At 44.3% G+C, this 21,112-nt stretch overlaps 2 protein-coding genes across 3 annotated transcripts in view; one reads left to right on the forward strand and one right to left on the reverse strand.

Annotated features, from left to right (window-relative positions):
• Nucleotides 1-683: 683 nt before the first annotated feature.
• Nucleotides 684-16,510, forward strand: THBS1 (thrombospondin 1). 2 transcript variants are annotated; one of them, XM_027553497.1, is made up of 22 exons: nt 684-845; nt 1,407-1,502; nt 1,788-2,347; nt 3,280-3,355; nt 3,648-3,847; nt 3,961-4,083; nt 5,103-5,196; nt 6,601-6,777; nt 7,093-7,269; nt 7,571-7,744; nt 7,977-8,104; nt 8,208-8,360; nt 8,766-8,984; nt 9,501-9,608; nt 10,145-10,304; nt 10,455-10,573; nt 12,168-12,402; nt 12,591-12,818; nt 12,987-13,258; nt 13,674-13,771; nt 13,876-14,015; nt 14,406-16,510. In XM_027553497.1, exons 2-22 carry the CDS (start codon nt 1,436-1,438, stop codon nt 14,411-14,413), a joined length of 3,516 nt encoding a protein of 1,171 aa, XP_027409298.1. In that variant the 5' UTR covers nt 684-845; nt 1,407-1,435; the 3' UTR covers nt 14,414-16,510. The 2 variants fall into 2 exon arrangements, with proteins under 2 accessions (XP_027409298.1, XP_027409299.1); XM_027553498.1 differs by having other exon boundaries at nt 6,604-6,777.
• The window catches only part of FSIP1 (fibrous sheath interacting protein 1), a 218,228-nt gene continuing 213,116 nt past the window's right edge, over nt 16,001-21,112 (reverse strand). The window contains exon 12 of the mRNA XM_027553499.1: nt 16,001-19,133. Coding sequence (XP_027409300.1) covers nt 19,087-19,133 — 47 coding nt within the window. The 3' untranslated portion in view covers nt 16,001-19,086. The remainder of the gene's footprint in view (nt 19,134-21,112) is intronic.

Raw genomic sequence — 21,112 nt, forward strand, 5'->3', positions numbered from 1 at the left:
CCCCTGCGGAAAGGCTGCCCTGACACGCGTGGGAAGCCGAGCCGGTACCCGCACTGCTGGCCAGTGCGACACCCACTCACGTCCATGGAGGACAGGCGGAGGGCAGGCGTGGGGCGAGGGCAGGGGCGCGGCGCTAAGCGGGTCGCGTGGTCCCCACCCCACCTGGATGGATGGACAAGGATCAACAAGTACCCAAAAGGGAACTCCTTCAACTACTGATTCCCTCTTGGTCCCATTTACCCCGTTGGGCTTATTTTTTTCTGTACAAACGGGTTCGCTCCCCAAGTGTCCACCCTTCAGCCGTCGCGCAGGCATTCAAGGGGACGAGTTTGCCTGAAAGCCTCTCTTAAGGGTCTTGGGTTGGGTGGCTTAGGGCCTGTCGGCTCGGGATGCGCGCACAGGGCTTGGGGCCGCTCGGCGCCAGAGCCAAAGTGCTGAGCCCGTGAGCGCCAAGGCCGCGTGGGCGGGCACCTATTTTTCTGAGAAGTTCCAGTGCTCCTAGGCCCCGACCCCCGCCGCCCCCCTTCCACCTTCTAGCTGGAAAGTTGTGCGCCAGGCAGCGGGGGGCGGAGAGAGGAACCCAGACTGGCCCCCCTCCCGCTTCCTGCCCCGCGGCCTCTCATTGGTCAGAGGAAACCCCAGGAATGTGAGCGCCCCTTTAAAAGAGCGCGGCTCCTCCGCTTCGCCAGCCACTCCACTCGGGCCGGCCGCTGAGAGCCCACCCTGGCGAGCTCTCCCAGCCGCAGCCTCCGAATCCACGGCCTCCACCCCGCGCCTCTACAGCGCTCTATCCCGTCGCTGCGCCCTTGTCGCCAGCCCCGGCCGCTGCATCCGCGTCCGCACAGGTAAGGACTCCCGGACGGTCGCCGAGGACGAGTGCTGCCCTGGCCAGCCACCTGGAGCTCCCAGGCTTCAGCGCCTCCGGAACCCCGGATCTCAATACTTTCTGCCTTCCCCATACTATCGCTCCCAGCCTCTGGGGGACTCTTCTTGTGGAAGGGCTCCAGAGCCATTCTCTCCAGCCTTGGGGTTCACAGACTAACCCACCAGGACACCCCAAGATTTTCTTCTTTTCCCCGAGTCCTATCAGTCCTCTAGAAAAGGACTGTGCCTCCCTGCGCCCCTAAACTACATCTCCTGGTCCAGTGTTTACCCTTAACTCTCAAGGAAAAACACCTCCTCAGTGGTTGGTCTTGCCCCCAACACCTGTTTAAAGCGGTAATCTCCCCTCAACTCTTACTTTCTTCCTGATGCTCTCTCCAAAGTAAATACGGTTGCCCCTCCTTCCAGCAAATGTGGGCCCAAAGGGGGATCCCCAGGGATCCCCAGCTCCAAGGCCAGCCGGATTTTGCCCACACTCCCTGCTTGGCAGCCTCTGACCCTGGGCTCTGTGCTCCTTGCTGCAGGCTCCTTGCTGGGCACAAATAGCTCCACCATGGGGCTGGCCTGGGGACTCGGTGTCCTGCTCCTGTTGCATGCCTGCGGCTCCAACCGCATTCCAGGTGAGTCTGTATAATATCTTGTGTGGGGGGAGGGAAGAGGAGGAGGTCGGGTTACCCCAGGTGCGCTTCCCTCCCTGTGCACTCCTCTCTCAGCTGCTTCTCCCCTGAGCCCTGACCAAACCTCAGGATGCCGGTTGCCTCTGACCGTGCCCTTTATTTAGCTCTTCCAGTGGCTGTCAAGAGCTTTCATTCCAGCCCTCTGCCTCACCTCCACCCCCCAGAGCTGAGCCTCCACCCCACCCCCAACCCAGAGCGCTCACCACGTGTCCTGCTCTTGTCTAACAGAGTCTGGGGGAGACAACAGTGTGTTTGACATCTTTGAACTCACCGGAGCTGCCCGCAAGGGCTCTGGGCGCCGACTGGTGAAGGGCCCTGACCCTTCTAGCCCAGCTTTCCGCATCGAGGATGCCAACCTGATCCCCCCTGTGCCTGACAAGAAGTTCCAAGACCTAGTGGATGCTGTGCGGGCGGAGAAAGGTTTCCTCCTCCTGGCCTCCCTGAGGCAAATGAAGAAGACCCGGGGTACCCTGCTGGCTGTGGAGCGGAAAGACCACTCTGGCCAGGTCTTCAGCGTGGTCTCCAATGGCAAGGCGGGCACCCTGGACCTGAGCCTGACCGTGCAGGGGAAGCAGCATGTGGTGTCGGTGGAAGAAGCACTCCTGGCGACTGGCCAGTGGAAGAGCATCACCCTGTTTGTGCAGGAGGACAGGGCCCAGCTGTACATCGACTGTGAGAAGATGGAGAATGCGGAGCTGGATGTCCCCATCCAGAGCATCTTCACCAGGGACCTGGCCAGCATCGCCAGGCTCCGCATTGCCAAAGGAGGTGTCAACGACAATTTCCAGGTGAGGCCGCTTTGATTCCTGATCCACGGGGTCAACTGCTAGGCAGCTTATGACCAGGAGTGTGATAACAAGAGAGGCAGGGGTTCCAGTATAGGAAATATTGCCTATGCACTAAAGCAGTAGTTCTCACACAGTAGGGAGCATCAGAATCACCTGGAGAGCTTACTAAAATGTATACTGCTGCATCCCACCCCTAGAGTTTTGGATTCAATAGGTCTGGGATGGGGCCTGATAATTTACATTTCTAACCAGTTCCAAGGTGAGGTTGGTGCTGGTGTTCTAGGGGTCAGACATTGAAAACCTCTAAAGGAAACAAGAAATGGTTTTCCTGTAACTGCCTATTCAAACCTTAAATACTCTTTATGCTCTTCTCAAGAAAATAATTTCAAATGCATTGCACCAATTATAATATTGCTTGAAGTGGATACTTTTTATGAGCAGGATAAATACCACTTGGCTATTTGCTTCCTCATGGGGATGTAACCGATCCCAAAGAAAAGATTAAAATAGTGGCTATTTGCTGCTGCAGTGTCTTCCTTGCTTAAACCTCTAGATCTTTCCGTCTGTGGCTTTGAAACTCCCACATTTAACTGTTTGACACTGGAGAGTGTCATTGTATCCTCTGGTCTCAATATCAGATTCCATTTCCTGTATCCCCAAGTAGGCCGATAACTGAATTCTTTGTAAAAGACTGCAGACTTGGCAGAAGAGACAATTAAGATTTTTGAAGTTATTTTGCAATTCCCGTGAATTTGGCAATTCACCAACAGTTACTTGGTGTGTTATTTTGACACGGTGATCTTGAAAGGGAGTTCTTTTCAAATGTTAGAACATCTGTTGTGTGCTCCTTCTAGCGTAAACAGTCCCCCCTCCCACCGACCCCCCCGGCCCCCACCAACACTCTACAAACACTGTATATCCTCTGCTCACAGGGGGTGCTGCAGAATGTAAGGTTTGTCTTTGGAACCACACCAGAAGACATCCTCAGGAACAAAGGCTGCTCCAGCTGTAAGTATCCCTCTGTTTTTAGGGCATATGGGGAACTGAGGGCATTCCACCCAAAACAAGCTGAGAAACTTAAGCAATGGTGATTGTGCAAAAATTACCCCAGGTAACATAGTTACCTTTATATAAAGGTGACCTCAAACAGTTTTCCACACTCAACGGTCCCCTCCTTTTGCCTCCCTCACCCAAAATGAAATGTCTTTTACACTTAGGATGCCCAGGGGATGGCTGGTGGGAGCATCTACTTGAAGATACTCTCCTACTTTCCTCACTGTCTTCCTTTGTTCCTTGGCAGCTACCAGTGTCTTTGTCACCCTTGACAACAACGTGGTGAATGGGTCCAGCCCTGCCATCCGCACCGACTACATTGGCCACAAGACAAAGGACCTGCAAGCCATCTGTGGCATCTCATGTGACGAGCTGTCCAGCATGGTCCTGGAGCTCAGGGGTCTACGCACCATCGTGACCACGCTGCAGGACAGTATCCGCAAAGTGGTCAGTGGCCTCCACCCGCCCCCTGTTAGCAGGAGCCCCTGCATGTGTATCCCTGATGATGCTGAGGGACTGAAAGTGAGGCTCGATGCTAATAACCTTTCTCCCCCTTTTAGACCGAAGAGAACAAAGAGCTGGCCAACGAGCTGAGGAGGCCCCCACTCTGCTACCACAACGGAGTGCAGTACAGGACTGGCGACGAGTGGACGGTGGACAGCTGCACTGAGTGTCGCTGCCAGGTAAGGCTCTCGACGGACTGCGACACGAACGGATGGCGCACTCTCTGAAGAGACAGCCAGATGGCTGCAGAGGCTCTGTTCATGTTCCATGGCTGGATACCCAAGTGGTGTCTCTTTCTTAAGATGCAGTTATGACATCTATAAAATCGTTTAAATGCTCAGAGGTTTTCAAAGTCTTAATTATACCATAGGCTAAGAGTAATATCTAAAAGAATATATCTATTTAAATATCTCGGTAACTTACCTGCTTTAGTTCAAAAGCTAAGTGTTGAATATCAGGTAAGTAAAACCGAGTTGAACTTTTCTCCCCCAAACCTGATTCATATTCAGCTATGACATGGAGATTCTTTAATACGGTACTGACTGCTGTTCAAATCACTTAGCCCAACGTCGTTAGAACTATCCACTTACCTCAGATGGTACTGCCTGCAGCGTATGTGTCCTTCTGGCTCACCCGCTACCTAACGCCAGGGGCAGAGGGATTTGGGGGGTGTTACTGGCTCATTGAGCAAAGTCAAGCTTAACTACAAATCATGGATTGCTGGATTTGGGAGTCACCTTTACTAAATTCCCATTCTTGTCCAATATTATATAAAGCCATATTTATATATGAGAAAGTAAGATGCTCATTGATCTTCTTTTCCCCATAAAGATGTAATTAAAAAATTTTTAAGTCCTGGCTGAGTTTCAGGAGTTTGACTTTAGACACAGAGTAACAGATCTGACTCATGATATTAGGTGGTTCCAATTGCATAAATTCATGCTGTTCTGTGCATGAAGAAGTGACTAAGTGGCAATTAAGAAGAATTCTAGAGGGATGGAGTGACAAGTAAGCAGCACTAGAACTGTCTCCACAGTACTGGTGGCTGCCAAAGACAGGCAGATCTTCTATTAAAATCATTCCACTAGAGCGTTTATAGCCCAGACAACATTTCAGCTTGTAATTGAAATGTTGCAGTATGTAAGCTTCTGCTTGCAATATGCTTAGTACCCATTTCTCCTTCACTGTTGCCCTGCAGAACTCGGTTACCATCTGCAAAAAAGTGTCCTGTCCCATCATGCCCTGCTCCAATGCCACAGTTCCGGATGGAGAATGCTGCCCACGGTGCTGGCGTAAGTTCCTAAGATTGCATAACCATGCTTCAGCGACTGGATCAATTGTGCATAATGCTGGAATCCCAGTCCCATCTCTGTCACGTTTTCATTCAGTTTCTTGCTGCAGCATCTGGTTAGCTGATGGCTTGTCTGCTGTATAGAGCCAAAAAAATGCCATTATGACTAAACTTAATTACCCCCCTGGATTATGGTGTAGACAATAACCTTAGTATAGTTTATTGAGTATGATTCTGTGCTTTGAGAAAAGAAGAGATGAATTGGTAGCAGCAATAGCTTTAAGTTAACTGGATTTAGAATCTGACCTTATGGCCTAGAGTCAAGAAAAATCTGCTCACTGGAGAAATTGATGGACTTAACTGGGCCTGAAAGTTCTACCCATTTTATCTACAGGCATAGGAGACCTAAGAAAAAATAGTAGTTTGAGTCTCAGGGCTCTGTAAGAAATTGTATTGTTTCATGGTACCCAATCTGGTACTGGTTTTGCTGACAGTATAATTAATCACTTTGCTGAGACACTGTAGTAAGTACAAGTCATAGAAATGATTTATCACAACTAAGATGCATAAAACAGGAAAGTAGCACTCACCCTTCACATCCACACCCCCCACACTCCCCGTTTCCTACACACACGGATCACAGCTCAGAAGAACCAATTCCCTTCAGAGATATCAGTGACATTGGAACTGTCATAATCATTTGTACATTGCTTTCTGTTCAGCATTCACTTCAGATGTGGGTTAAAGGGAACAAGGCTAGCTAGGGGCTAGCAGAGCACTGAATTTTGAGTCAGGAATTACTAGGAAAACTTCCAACTGATGGCAAGAGAAAACAAGTTCTATCTCCTGTCAGATACAGAACGTGATTGTAGTCATGGCGCCTGGGCAGATGGTAAACAAACACACTTCCCTCTTATGAAAATATGTGCAGAAAAGGCCCCAAATGCTAGGGTGAGAGGAGCCACCCGCTGACTGACCTTATGACTGATCCAGGGCCAGAGCCAACAGCGGCTCCGCTGCCTTCAGATTCATCTGCCAAACACATGGGCTCTCCTGAAAGTCAGAAGTGACTCCTATAAGTTGCCTAAAACCCAAGTATTCTTGGAAGCCTGGGGCTAGAAATGCCTACCAAGACATCTTAAGTCAAAAAAGGGAAACTCATTTTAAATCCAGACTGGAAGAAGGAGGCGAGGATGACTAGAAACATGTGGGGGAAAGGTTCAGCTATACCAACCCAGGCAAAGCATGCAATTACCCCAAAGCTGTGCACAGAATGACCACTTGGCCATTGGCCTAACAAATATATTGCTTTTCACTCTCTGGAATGGGAAGAAAGTCCTGAGCAGAGCAGTCCAAAGAATAGCTTGTTTTCATGATAACACACTAAATGCACCCATTTGCTCAGCAGCCAGCGACTCTGCAGACGACGGCTGGTCCCCGTGGTCTGAGTGGACCTCTTGCTCTGTGACCTGTGGCAATGGAATCCAGCAGCGTGGCCGCTCCTGCGACAGCCTCAACAACAGATGCGAGGGCTCCTCTGTGCAGACGCGGACCTGCCACATCCAGGAGTGTGACAAGAGATGTAAGTGTTTGGCCACTTGGGGATGTAGAGACCTGACTTGTCCCTGTTGTCACCAATAGCAACTCCAGAGCACAGAGGTTGAGGGCACAGGTTCTAGGCTCTGATCTAATCCCAGTTCTCTGCCTTATCTGTGAGCCCCTGAGCACAGCTTGTCCTCTCTGAGGCTCTTTCCTTATCTGTAAATTGGGGGTAAAAATAGTTTAAAGATTTTTAGTTTGGCGAGTTTGAAGATTTGGTTTAGAGGATGCATTTAAAGAGTTAACATAGAGCTTGGCTTGTGGGAAGCACCATATAACCATCAGGTTTGTCCTTTAGTTAAACAGGATGGCGGCTGGAGCCACTGGTCCCCATGGTCATCTTGCTCCGTAACATGTGGAGACGGTGTGATCACAAGGATCCGGCTCTGCAACTCCCCCAGCCCCCAGATGAATGGGAAGCCATGTGAGGGCAAAGCCCGGGAGACCAAAGCCTGCCAGAAAGACTCCTGCCCCAGTAAGTGCATGCATCCCCCGGCATGATGCTGGCAGCTCCATCCTGCTGGCTGCCTGGCATCCATGAGTCACGGATGGGGGGAGGTTGCCTCCTAGAGAAACAAACAGAAGCACAGCCCTGCAGGGCACAGCAGCTTCTTCTAACGACAAATAGAACCATTTCAGACTCACCCTCTTCCCAGACATCCTTACCATGTGTCAGGGTCATGGAGGTTTCTTGAACACACTCAGGAGAGTCTCCTATGAAGGTAAAGTGTTTGAAAATTGGTCTTAGCTTTGGCCTGTGGTTCATTTTCTTACAGTCAATGGAGGCTGGGGACCTTGGTCACCATGGGACATCTGTTCTGTCACCTGTGGAGGAGGGGTACAGAAACGTAGCCGGCTCTGCAACAACCCCACACCCCAGTTTGGAGGCAAGGACTGCATTGGTGATGTGACAGAAAACCAGATCTGCAACAAGCAGGACTGTCCCATTGGTAAGCCACACAGCCCAGGCAGCCCAGGACAAAACCACTTAATGGCATGGTCAGCTTTCATGGGGGTTCAGTTTGGATGGTCCTGAGTGGTTTGATTAAAATGCCAGATGGACAACATAATCTCAAAAGTTAGCAGTTACACAGACCTTACAATATTATACCCCCATTTAAAGTGACCAGAATGGCAGTAACAGCAGCTGAGACCCACATTTGCCTGTCACTCTTATCTCAGACGGATGCCTGTCCAATCCCTGCTTTGCTGGTGTCCAGTGTACCAGCTACCCTGATGGCAGCTGGAAGTGTGGTGCCTGTCCCCCAGGCTATAGTGGAGATGGAGTCGAGTGCAAAGACGTTGATGAGGTGAGGAGCTGGGAGCTACCAGACCTAGGAAAGCATCTCATCTGCCTTGGTCACTTCTTGTGGCAGTATTCTCTAAACATGAACAAACCTGTTTCTTCCACAGTGCAAAGAAGTCCCTGATGCCTGCTTCAACCACAATGGAGAGCACAGGTGTGAGAACACAGACCCCGGCTACAACTGCCTGCCCTGCCCACCGCGCTTCACTGGCTCGCAGCCCTTTGGCCGGGGCGTGGAACATGCCGCCGCCAACAAGCAGGTAGAGCAGAGGGGACTAGTAGATGGGAGTTGGGGGGGGGGGCATGAATGCAGGGAATGTCCTCTCACACCCTTCAGGGAAAGTAGGGAAGGGGGTGAGTGTCAATCTGGCTTTTAGAAACAGGACTAGAAAATGAATTGTTCATCCAGCAGAGAAAATTGGTCCATCACATTTGACCATGCTGCTCTGGAGTGAGTTGTGAGTGGATGGATTTGTAAGTGCCAGGGTGATGTGCAAGTTCAAGGAAAACACACATAAAGCCATGTCAGCCTATAACCTGGCATCGACATTCCCAGGGGAGGATGGGGAGGACTCGCACTCTTCCCATGGATCTCTGTCCAGAGGCAGTGGGGAGCTGGGGACCCTCCAAGGCTCTGCCTTAACTTGAGAATGTTGTGCCTTCAGGTATGCAAGCCCCGAAACCCCTGCACAGACGGGACACACGACTGCAACAAGAACGCCAAGTGCAACTACCTGGGCCACTACAGCGACCCCATGTACCGCTGCGAGTGCAAGCCTGGCTACGCCGGCAACGGCATCATCTGCGGGGAGGACACAGACCTGGACGGCTGGCCCAATGAGGACCTGCTGTGCGTGGCCAACGCAACTTACCACTGCAGAAAGGTAGCCCGCCCTCACCCGCCTCCAGAAACCACATCAAGGGGATGAGCTGAGGAATTGCTTAAACTTGGGGAATGGAACTGAAAGATCAAATCATCCAAAGGCAGAGGAACACTAATTCTTATTAAGTCACTTCATGCCAAGAACATGAATGGGACAGGCCCTTTGGGCAATTGTGTTCCACAGTCGATTATGTTGTCCAAAAAAAGTTCATTTCTCTACCAAATGCCAGCAGAGCATGACCCATGTTCCCAGCATATATAAAGTTTAGAACATTTATACAAAGTATTTGTGTGTGTGTGTGTGCGTGTGTGTGTGCGTGTGTGTGTGTGTGTGTGTGTGTGTGTGTGTGTGTGTGTGTATAGCTCCTCCAAGCAAACTTTTTTGTCTTCCCATTGAAAATACTTGCTGTCACAAAGTAGTATTCAGTTCTGTCTGCAGTGTTTCGGTGCACGCTTTAGTGCATGAGCTGAGCAAAAGGCTTGCAAACTGCAGCTGCAATGTGTCTTCTCTTTCCAGGATAATTGCCCCAACCTTCCCAACTCAGGGCAGGAAGACTATGACAAGGATGGAATCGGCGATGCCTGCGATGATGACGATGACAATGATAAGATTCCAGATGACAGGGTAAAATTGTTTTCCATTCCTCTTTCAGCTTTTGTGTTCAGCAACAGCCTGTAACCCTTAAGATTCAACAAAATTACTGATATCTAGTCATCAGAAATTATTCATTGTGATTCTGTAGTTTTAAGATATAAATGTTGCCAAGAGAATTTTTAAATGAGGGTTTTATTTTTCATCATAGCTTGCCTTTCCCCTAGTTGGAGCAAAAAGTTACTATGTGTGAGCAAATGACACTTTGCTCCCCATATTGGTTTCAAATGTCTTTAGGTCACAGTAAGGTTTTCTCTGCTTGCACCGGAGAATGGAGATGTTGAGTTTCTATTTACATCTCACTGACTCATAACCAACAGAAATTCATTTTTCATTCATTATGTCCTGGCTTTTAACTTTTGCAGTGATCATTTTACAGGGGACTTAGTATATCCACCAAGTAGAAAATGATTGTTGCAGATTTTCACGGTTTTATATATATTATGCATGTGATTTGAGGCTAGTTTCATGGACCAAGTTGTACAATGCTCTGCTTCTTCTCTTGTCAGGACAACTGTCCATTCCATTACAACCCAGCCCAGTACGACTATGACAGAGATGACGTGGGAGACCGCTGTGACAACTGCCCCTACAACCACAACCCAGACCAGGCTGACACAGATAACAATGGGGAAGGAGACGCCTGTGCAGCTGACATTGATGGGGACGGTAAGGCGCTACCTGATTCCAGCCAGCCCGTAGGCAGCTGTGACGGCATTCAGCTCTCAGCCTTGAACAGCGCTGGCTGTTAGTGTGCAGTCTGGTTGAAACAGCTGAGGCTAAAGATTCCAGCTCTTATCTGTCCCGTGTTCTCTGCAGGTATCCTCAATGAACGGGACAACTGCCAGTATGTCTACAATGTGGACCAGAAAGACACTGACATGGACGGGGTTGGTGATCAGTGTGACAACTGCCCCCTGGAACACAATCCAGACCAGGTACGTAGACTCCTTTCAGAATCTTTCAGTAAACTGTTAGAATATCCCTTTCTAAACCACTTTTAAAAATAGAAGAGTTTAAGTTCAAAAACTTTCACTACCACGGCTGTCAGTGATCTCATAGCCAATTACAGCATTTTCATGTGAACAGTTTGCCTGACCTAAGCTCTTTGCAGAGTTCCATAGGTCTTTAGCATGACAGTCTTGTAACTTCAATCTTATCCTCTATAAGAAGCCCACATGATTTGCTCAGTGGAATCTACCATTGTTAAGATAAATTATACAAAGCAGAAATCTGTGACTGACAACTGTACAGAAATATTAATCATGTCTGAAACTAAGAGATGGAAGAAAATATCCCTAAGCAAGATACACAGCCATTTTCATGGCTCATGATATAATCTGACTGCAAGAAAATAAATCCAGGGATTTCTTTGTCATTCTTCAAGTGTTTTGGCATTGCAAACACATAATTCTGTACCGGTGCTACGGAGTGCTGCAAACAGACATAGCCAGAACAAGTTCCATGTCTGAAGGTGTTTCTTTTCTGGTATAATCGCTCATCATTATTTTCTCGGTGTGAAACTTAGGGCTTTTTTTTTCCCCTAAAAGCCATTATTCTGGAAATTTAGAAACCACCTTTTTATAAATGCAAATATTTTTTAAAAGATTCAAGAAATGATAAAGCCAGCTAATTTCTGGAGGAATCCAGAAACTCTCCTACTATTTGCTCTACGACTTTCTCTAAAACAAAAAGCACCAGGATGAACTGCTTTGGGGAAATAGAGGAAAGCATGAATGATTTGGGATAGCATTCTTGATCAAAAGGCATTGAGGGTCATCTGTTTTGAATTTGAGTCTTACTGTAAATTAAACCTCAGTGCCATTTAACCTCCCTGGATAAGGTGTTGGTTCTTCAGATGATAATAAAATTTATAACAATTCATCATGTACAAATCTTAATGGCAAAGAGCATAAATACTGGCAAGCAAAATTGTAATTTCTGTATAAATAATCTGTAAGCATTCCATATGTAATGAATAAGGTAAAAAAGGTACTCTGAGAAATATGGTTTTGAAAAAAATTAGAATTTTGACTTTACCTGAGCCAACACTGGACAATCCTTTTGGACTAGATGTGTAAAACCAAATACCGAAAAGAGAACAAAATGATTTATCCCACCATACAGGTTACCCAGTATGTATGAAAAGCAGCGCATGTTGCCATGATTTAATGACCTGGAGTAGAAGTTGACGTGTCAACAATTTCCTAACTGAAAATTTGAATAGAACATAAATTGTACCCAGAGCATTCAATTCATCTATTAAGATATAAGTAGTTAATATGGCATTCTATCCTTAGTGATGAAATGATGCTTTCTATTTAATTTTATTTAGAAAGTTTTCTATTTTAAAAGAACTTTCAAATATCCCTTTAAAAACTGTCTAATACATACAAGGATCAAGAATAAAACATTTAAGATTTGTTGATATAGATGTGAAACCTCACTGGTCTTATCAGACACTGGAGAATCTCCGTAAGTTTTCTTGAGCATCAGCGATTCACGTTCCAACTCACCCTCTGGCTCTTTCAGCTCGACTCTGACTCGGACCGCATTGGAGACACCTGTGACAACAATCAGGATATTGATGAAGACGGCCACCAGAACAATCTGGACAACTGTCCCTACGTGCCCAACGCCAACCAGGCTGACCATGACAAGGATGGCAAAGGCGATGCCTGTGACCATGATGACGACAATGATGGCATTCCTGATGACCGGGACAACTGCAGGCTGGTGCCCAATCCTGACCAGAAGGACTCTGATGGTGAGTCACTGGAGCCACCTTTAAAGCGAGTAACTGAAACCATGGCTGTCTGGATTGAGGAAATAAAAACAAAGCTGAATACATTTGAGGATGAAGAGACTGAATGTTAACTTTGACAAGACAGGGAATTTCTAGCACCAGTAATGGTATTTTGGAATTTCACTGAACTCTTGCCTTTCTGCCTTTAGGTGATGGTCGAGGTGATGCTTGCAAAGATGATTTTGACCAGGACAAGGTGCCAGACATTGATGACATCTGTCCCGAAAATGTTGATATCAGTGAGACTGATTTCCGCCGATTCCAGATGATTCCTCTAGATCCCAAAGGGACATCCCAGAATGACCCTAACTGGGTTGTACGCCATCAGGGTAAAGAACTCGTCCAGACTGTCAACTGTGACCCTGGACTTGCTGTAGGTGAGTAGAGAGTTCTTCAAACGAAAGGCCAGTGTGTACAGGGGAAAGAAGCCAATGTAAAAGCAGGCAGTTGCATGTGTCCCCATGCGTGCTAAAAATGGCTGGGAATGTGACAGAGAACCTCCTGAAGGCTGCAGGTTTTAACCTGGGTGTGGCCTCCTCTTCCAGGTTATGACGAATTTAACGCCGTGGACTTCAGTGGCACCTTCTTCATCAACACCGAGAGGGACGACGACTATGCCGGCTTTGTGTTTGGCTACCAGTCCAGCAGCCGCTTCTATGTTGTGATGTGGAAGCAAGTCACTCAGTCCTACTGGGACACCAACCCCACGAGGGCTCAGGGGTACTCTGGACTTTCCGTGAAGGTTGTAAACTCCACCACGGGGCCTGGCGAGCACCTGCGGAATGCCCTGTGGCACACAGGAAACACCTCTGGCCAGGTGAGAACAGCACCCTGCAGGAGGGGAAGGGAGGCTGTGTTTGGCCAAGCCTCCCACCAGGGAGTCTTAGACATCACGTTCCCAGCATCACCAACTGTAGCATTAAGCTCTGCATTGCAAAAACCATCCTAGCGTCTGAGAGGGTAGCTCACTTGAAATCAAAAGGCTCAAACTGTTTGTTTTAGCCTCTTCAAACAAACAAAAATGTCAACGTCCCTTCTCTTTGCTGATATGCACATTCAAGGTTACATAGCCAATAAAGCCCTTGGGGAAAAAAATCCTACATTGCAGCCCTCTAGTTTAGGTCAACTCAGTACCTTTTCAAGTACCATTTCAAGTACCATTCCATTTCATGGAATCTACCATAAATCTTATAATGAAGCTGTTTCAACCTTTGCTTTTCCTTTTCCTCCAGGTGCGCACACTGTGGCATGACCCTCGTCACATTGGCTGGAAAGATTTCACTGCCTACAGATGGCATCTGAGCCACAGGCCAAAGACAGGTTTCATCAGGTAGGATTGCTCTGATTAAATATCCCTTAAGTCATACTGACAGGCAGGGAGGAGGGGACCAAAGGTAAGGGGTGGCACTAAGGTGATTTCCTTTTTTCCCGCAGAGTGGTAATGTATGAAGGGAAGAAAATCATGGCTGACTCAGGACCCATCTATGACAAAACCTATGCTGGTGGGAGGCTAGGCTTGTTCGTCTTCTCTCAAGAAATGGTGTTCTTCTCCGACCTGAAATATGAATGCAGAGGTAGGAGCAAAATGACAGTGAATATGTAGGTGAAATCCCTAGTTCAGACCAGTATCAAGAACGTCGGTCATGCAAGAGGCTGATATAAAGGCTGTGTAAGACACGGGGTTGTTTCTATCTTGCTGTTGAAGACACAGTGATAAAAAATGAAATAATGAAAGCCCTAGAAAGCAGAGCATAAGTTCTGGAAGGTTATGCTATATCAAACACCTCGCAATGGTGTTCAAACACATTAATGTGTAATTTTATAAACTACCAATCTCAAAATATACCTTTGCCATTATAAAAGTAGAGCTGTGCCAAGGTTGTTAATGTATTAGTGGATATTAAGATGACAGTGCCTCAGTGAATTAGTTGATATATTTATGTGTTTATATATTTATTTCACAGACTCCTAATCATCAAACTGTTGATCAAAAGACTGATCATAACCAATGCTGGTATTGCACCTTCTGGAACCATGGGCTTTAGAAAACCCCCAGGATCGCGCCTCGCTGCCTGCCTTTGCTCTCTGCTTGCATGAGTGTGGACTCCTAGAACATGTGACTTGCCTCAAGAAAATGCAATTTTCCAAATCAGACCCTGCATTCAGCCTCTGACTGAGAAGAATCTTCCAAGGAGACAAACAATGACTTTGGTTGGCTTTTGCAAAAGCAAAAGCATCCACATGCTTTGGTTGGAAGGTGCCTGTCCCACTCTGCTTTTGTCAGAGCAGAATGCGACTGTGAGGCCAGCTCTGAGCAGTGGACTCCAAAATGTTTTCAGGCATGTGAGAGAAGGGAGGACTCACTAGAATTGACAAACAAAACCAGCCCTGACCTACTCCCTCTGGAATGGGGGCGGGCGGGGGGGCCAAAGCCCAAAGGGGAGGATGCATACCCAAGAGATGATTGTATGAAGAAAATATGGAGGAACTGTTACATTTTTGGTACTAAATCATTTTCAGGGGATTGAAAGACTATTGCTGGATTTCATGATGCTGACCGGTGTTAGCTGATTAACCCACATAAATAGGCACTTAAATAGGAGCAGGGAAGGAAGGAAAAGACTGGCTTCTGGACTTCCTCCCAGATTTCCACCCCTTAACACATCACCTGTAGTGACCAGAACAGGGAGTCGGAGTTAAACCGACACAAGGCAGGGCCAGCTGCTGCAGCTTGGTTCTATTGAAATTGTCAGTTGTATTCCAGACGTAGCTTCTGCAGATGTAGCAGCAAAATAAGAATACCCACCATCTCAGCGAGCACCAGGCTGTCTCCCAAGGGACGGGCAGCCATGCTTGTATTTTTATGGTTAGAAAGGCACAAAATTATCAACTAAGACATTCCTTCTTTCTCTTTTTTTCCTGAACATCATGGAGTTTTCCAGTTGTCTCTTTTGGACTGTAGTTTTTAGTGTTTTAAACAAACACTTTACAATGTAAACTATTTATTTTTTACTTATTCTGGGGGATCTGTCTGAAAGACTATTCATGGAACAGGAAGAAGCGTAAGGACTATCCATATCATCTTTGCTACAAGTCATTATGACTGTAAGATTGTAAATACAGATTATTTATTAACTCTGTTCTACCTGGAATCTAGTTTCATATGGAAAGTGTTTGAGAGCAGGTAGTTGAGATCGATCAGCAAATCTTTCACAGGAATGGCACAAGGAAGCCAGCATAGCCAGCTGCTCTTCACCTTGTGCTTAGACTGGATGATTTGGAATTCTTTTTTCCTTTTTTTTTCCCAAGTGGAATTACTTGGTTGTCCATTTGCAAGTGTTTTTAGTTTGCAAAGAAAGCCAAGAGGCCATTAATACTGTCTTATCCCATCCCTTGTGCCTATTTCCAGGGAGATGAAAAGCATCTACATTTATTATTTTTGCCTTTTTCCAAAAGAAAAAAATGACAAAGGTGAAACTTGTATACAAATATTACCTCATTTGTTGTGTGACTGAGTAAAGAATTTTGGGATCAAACAGAAAGAGTTTAAGTGTCTAACAAACTTAAAGCTACTGTAGTACCTAAAAAAAAAAAAAAAAAATCAATGTTGTACATAGTATAAAAATTCTTTGCAGAAAAGTATTCCCAGTAAGGAAATAGCATTGAAATGTTATATACGTTTTCTGAAAGTTGTTTTTTTTCTATCATCTTGTATACTGTTGCTTTATTTTTATAAATTATTTTCTCAATGCCTTTGGAATAGATATCTCAGATTGTGTAGATATGCTATTTAAATAATTTATCAGGAAATACTGCCTGTAGAGTTAGTATTTCTATTTTTATAAAATGTTTGCACACTGAATTGAAGAATTGTTCGTTTTTTGTTTTGTTGATTTGTTTTTTGCTTGTTACCCTCCTCCCTGTTTTTACTATTTGCCAATATTTTCTAGGAATGTGCTTTTTTGTACACATTTTTATCCATTTTACATTCTAAAGCAGTGTAAGTTGTATATTACTGTTTCTTATGTACAAGGAACAACAATAAATCATATGGAAATTTATATTTATACTTACTGTATCCGTGTTTATTTGATTTCTGGCCTTATGTTATGAGGTATGGGTAAACTGTATCCTTAAGCCAATAGAGCATACACAAAAAGAAATCACAGTTAACAGTAACGTTCACAGTTCCTTTACAATTTAAGACGCAGTTGCTTAGATGACGTATTTGCTGGATTTGTGGAATAAAAGAACAAAATAAATTAGCCTATCATACTAAAAACAAGCAATGAGAAATGACCACCCCCACAAGATGTGAGACTCAAAAGGATATAAGTTTATATTTTACTAATGTCACTAAATGTCATTTATCGAATCCTTTTCAAAGCCCAGTTCTGTTCCTGAAAATAAAAAGGAAAACAGGAGTGAAGCACATACTCACAGCTACATCTTCCGACCCATGAATGAGGACACCAGGCTGTGAAGAAGCTTTAGAAATGTTAGTGAAAGACAAAGTGTCCTTGAAAAGCTGGGTCAAATTCTATAGATACCACATTTTGGAGAGTGACTATGCCTTTGGTCAGAAAGACGACTTAAGAGAGGGAGAATTGGGAATAAATCCTAATATATATATACACATACACACACACACACATATATGTACACACACACACATAAAATATCAACTTATTTTGTGAAGAGAAAGCCAAAGCCTTACAAAAAGCAGAACCTGAGCTTCAGGTGCACTAACCATGAATGTAGAATACCATCCAATTTTTAGTTTTAAAAAGAATTTTTAAAAATTTTAGAATAAAAATTTTTATGACTAAAGATCTCCCTTTGAGGTCCATTACACAAAAAGGACAGGCTGAGTGAGACAGAATCTTTTTTCCCCTTATTGACTTTTCTCTCTCGTTCTAGAAACATAAATAAGTATAAATTGTATAGTCATATATAAGTATAAATTGCCAAATCACTTTATGGTATCTAGGTGAAGAATCAGGAACTGGAAGGTGTTGGTTATAAACTTTGGAAAACTGATTTGAAAGAAATATTCTTTGAAACATGACACCATTCATTCTCAGAGCAGCTCAGCAGGTGAAGTCTTGGGAGAGAATTTGAATTCACTTTTAAGTAACGAAACAAAAGTAACTGATAGTATCAGGATGGGACAGAAGACACTGGGACCTGGAGCTTTCTGACCAGGAATGCTCCATATGCACTCCAAGACTGACCTTCGAATCATGTTGTACTGAAATAAAGGACTTGTTAAAAATTTAAACTATGCCATCAGGGTGATAGCTCTCTCCTTCTGTAGGAGTTTATTGTCATGCGTTTCAGAGTTGGACTGAAGGGCAATAAACTCTAGGTCCTATGGGAATTTACAATAAAGGTGGTGCCAGTAGTTTTCTTGAGGAATCATAAGTAAAAAAAAAAAAAAAAAAAAAAACTCAAATTTTAAGATCCTAAATTTATTCCTGAAATGAGTTAGCTCTTGCTCTTTCATACTTTTTCTCTACCATTTCTGGGGGCAAACACTCAGGTCTAGAGGGAAATTTAAAATAAAAACACTGCTTTTTAAAGAACATTTTCTTTCTTATCAAGGTAATCTTTCATTTAATTCGGAGCCTATTGAGTATATTATACAAATTCAGCTTGCCAGCTCTTTGTTAGAGGTAGGTACCTTCAGTTTACATGCTATGGAAGGGTCTCATTCCTTTCAAGGGTAAAATTAATTACGTAATCATTCTGCTTTCCTACCCTCTGTTGAACTTTTGTAACATAAAGGTCCACTATGCCCCAAATACCATTTGGAGAAATATACTATAAAGCCATAAACTATCTCCTCGCCATCTATCTCCCTCTCCTCTTTTCTCCCTCCCTCTCCCTCTCTTTTTCTCTCTCTCACACACACACATACTTATCAATCAAATATCAGAAGCACATCGTTTGGAAAAGACATAAAATGTTCTCATAAATTCAGGTTACTGACTTGTAACTAACAAACCCTCTCTCTTAAAATAGTAATACAGCTTTTTTAAAACCAGCTGATCTTTATTTGCTGAATTCTAAAAGGTAAACTCTGAAAGACGATAACAAACTAAACGTCATATATTAAATAATTCAGTCAAACTTCTGCTTATGAAAAGTACCACTACTAATAAGATAGTAAGGATAGCCTAACATTGTTTTGTTGGGAAAAATCATTTCTCTTCACAGCAAGCTATACTTATTTAACAGGCATAGAGAGAAGGAAAGAAGGGAAATCAGGGCAAAACTACAAGTCATGGTCAACAAACCTGTCTAAACCCCAACAAAGTAGTAATGTGTAATATCAAATACAAAACAATCATAAAATTTCAACTAGTTTTACCATAGCACACATACATAAAATGTTGGTTTCTATAATGCAATAAAAAAACAATTTTCCTGGGAATTTCAATGAGGAAAAACCAGTGAGCAATTTACCACAAGTCTCAAAAAATACCACAAAATATGATCCAGAAAGAGAGAATCTAAACATTAAAATCGTCATTTGAGGAATAGTCTCTATAATGCATTCACTGAATTAAAAGAATTTGGAAAAAAATGTGGTTTAACTTAATTTACCAACTCTCTTAAAAGCACAACCCAGCAAGTCAGTGCTTAAGATTCTTTACATTCTTCTGTCACATCTTCAGTCTCCTGTTCATCTGCACATTAAAAAGAATAACCAAATTTGTCAGATACCTGCGCATAATTAAGAAAAATTATCAGCCTATGTTTTATAAACATTAAACCCTTTTACACATAAGACGAGTCACATTCTCATTTAATATTTATTGTACAAGCACCACTGTAGAGCAAATATTAAATTTATTTTAATATTTATTGAATATTAAAATCAATATTCAAAATATCCAAAATCACTGCAGACAGTGATTGCGGTCATGAAATTAAAAGATACTTGCTGACCAACCTAGTCAGCATATTAAAAACCAGAGACATTACTTTGCCAACAAAGGTCCATCTAGTCAAAGCCATGGTTTTTCCAGTAGTCATGTGTGGATGTGAAATCTGGACCATAAAGAAGGCTGAGTGCCAAAGAATGATGCTTTTGAACTGTGGTGCTGGAGAAGAATCTTGAGGAGCAAGATTCTTCAGCAAGGAGATCAAACCAGTCCATCCTAAAGGAAACCAGCCCTGACTATTCATTGCAAGGACGGATGCTGAAGCTGAAGCTCCAATACTTTGGCCACCTGGTATGAAGAGCTGACTCACTGGAAAAGACCCTGATGTTAGGAAAGACTGAAGGCAGGAGAAGGGGACAACAGAGGACGAGATGGTTGGATGGTATCACTGACTCAGAGAACATGAAGGACCAGGAAGTCTGGTGTGCTGCAGTCCATGGGGTCACAAAGAGTTGGACACGACTGAGTGACTGAACTGAACTGCACAGTCACCACAAGCTGTACACAAAATTTATAAGAAAAAGTGAAAGATAAGGGGCTTGCCTTCACTGAGCTTAAGCTATGGGATAGTTTTTTGGGTTTTGAACTAAAATGGTTATGAATTTGGAGACATACATCAAAATGATTATTATCATTATTATTTGATTTGTACTAAGATTCCAGGAAGCTGGGTGAAACAAGAAGTAAACGTGACAGTTACGGTAGATAAGAACTGATCGCCCTTCATTTCTTCAATGTTAGAAACAAATTGAGACACTAACTGCAGTGGAATGTAAAAATTCTTCTAATCTTAGTAAGAAGCTTTTCATATAAGGCAGAATTGACAACAGCACCAAATAAAAGACAATAAAAGAGAATCAGGAGAAACTGGGACCCTCAAATACTGCAGGTGGGAATGTAAAGGAGGCAGCTGACTTGGGGAACATCTGACAGCTGCTCGAAAGGTTACCATAGACCCAGCAATTCTACTCCTAGGTATGTCCCCTAGAGAAACATGTTTGAGCTCAATCCCTCAGTCATGTCTGACTCTTTGTGACCCCATGGACTATAACCCACCAGGTTCCTCTGTCCATGGGATTCTTCAAGCAAGAATACTAAAGTGGGTTGCCATTCCCTCCTCCAGGGGATCTTCCTGACCCAGGGATTGAACCCACAATCTCCTGCATCTCCTGCACTGCAGGCAGACTTTTTTTTTTTTTAACTGATGGCTGAGCCATCACAGAAGCCCCAAATGAAAATATGTATCTACCCAAAAACCTGCACACCATGATTAATAGCAGAATTACATATAACAGCCAAAAAGTTAGAAACAACTCAAATGTCCATCAGCTAATGAATGGATAAGGAGAATGTGGTAAATTCACACAAAAGAATATTATTCAATAATAAAAGAGTAAAGTACTGATACAAGCCACAACACGAATGAATCTTAAAAACATTATAATAAGTAAGGGGTCAGACACAAAAGGCCACATATTATATGATCCCATTGATATGAAGTGTCCAGACTAGGCAAATTCATAGAGTCATAAAGTAGGTTAGTGATCACCTAGGGCTGGGGGTTGGGGGAAAATGGGCACTGACTGTGAGTGGGTATGGTATTTTTCTCTAGGATAAGGAAAATATTGTAAAATTGATAGTGGTGATGAATGCAAAATTCTGTGAACATTCTAAAACCCACTGAATTGTATGGTATTGTTAAAATGTTACCCCAAAAAGGT

Source organism: Bos indicus x Bos taurus, chromosome 10 (assembly GCF_003369695.1).
Source record: "Bos indicus x Bos taurus breed Angus x Brahman F1 hybrid chromosome 10, Bos_hybrid_MaternalHap_v2.0, whole genome shotgun sequence".
NCBI classification, from domain to species: Eukaryota; Metazoa; Chordata; class Mammalia; order Artiodactyla; family Bovidae; genus Bos; species Bos indicus x Bos taurus.

Coding starts and splice junctions, on each gene's coding strand:
- THBS1 (XM_027553497.1), top strand. CDS start 1,436: ATGGGGCTGGCCTGGGGACTCGGTGTCCTGCTCCTGTTGCATGCCTGC. Junction 8,985..9,500: donor CAACTTACCACTGCAGAAAG/GTAGCCCGCCCT, acceptor TTCTCTTTCCAG/GATAATTGCCCCAACCTTCC. Junction 10,574..12,167: donor TGGAACACAATCCAGACCAG/GTACGTAGACTC, acceptor TGGCTCTTTCAG/CTCGACTCTGACTCGGACCG.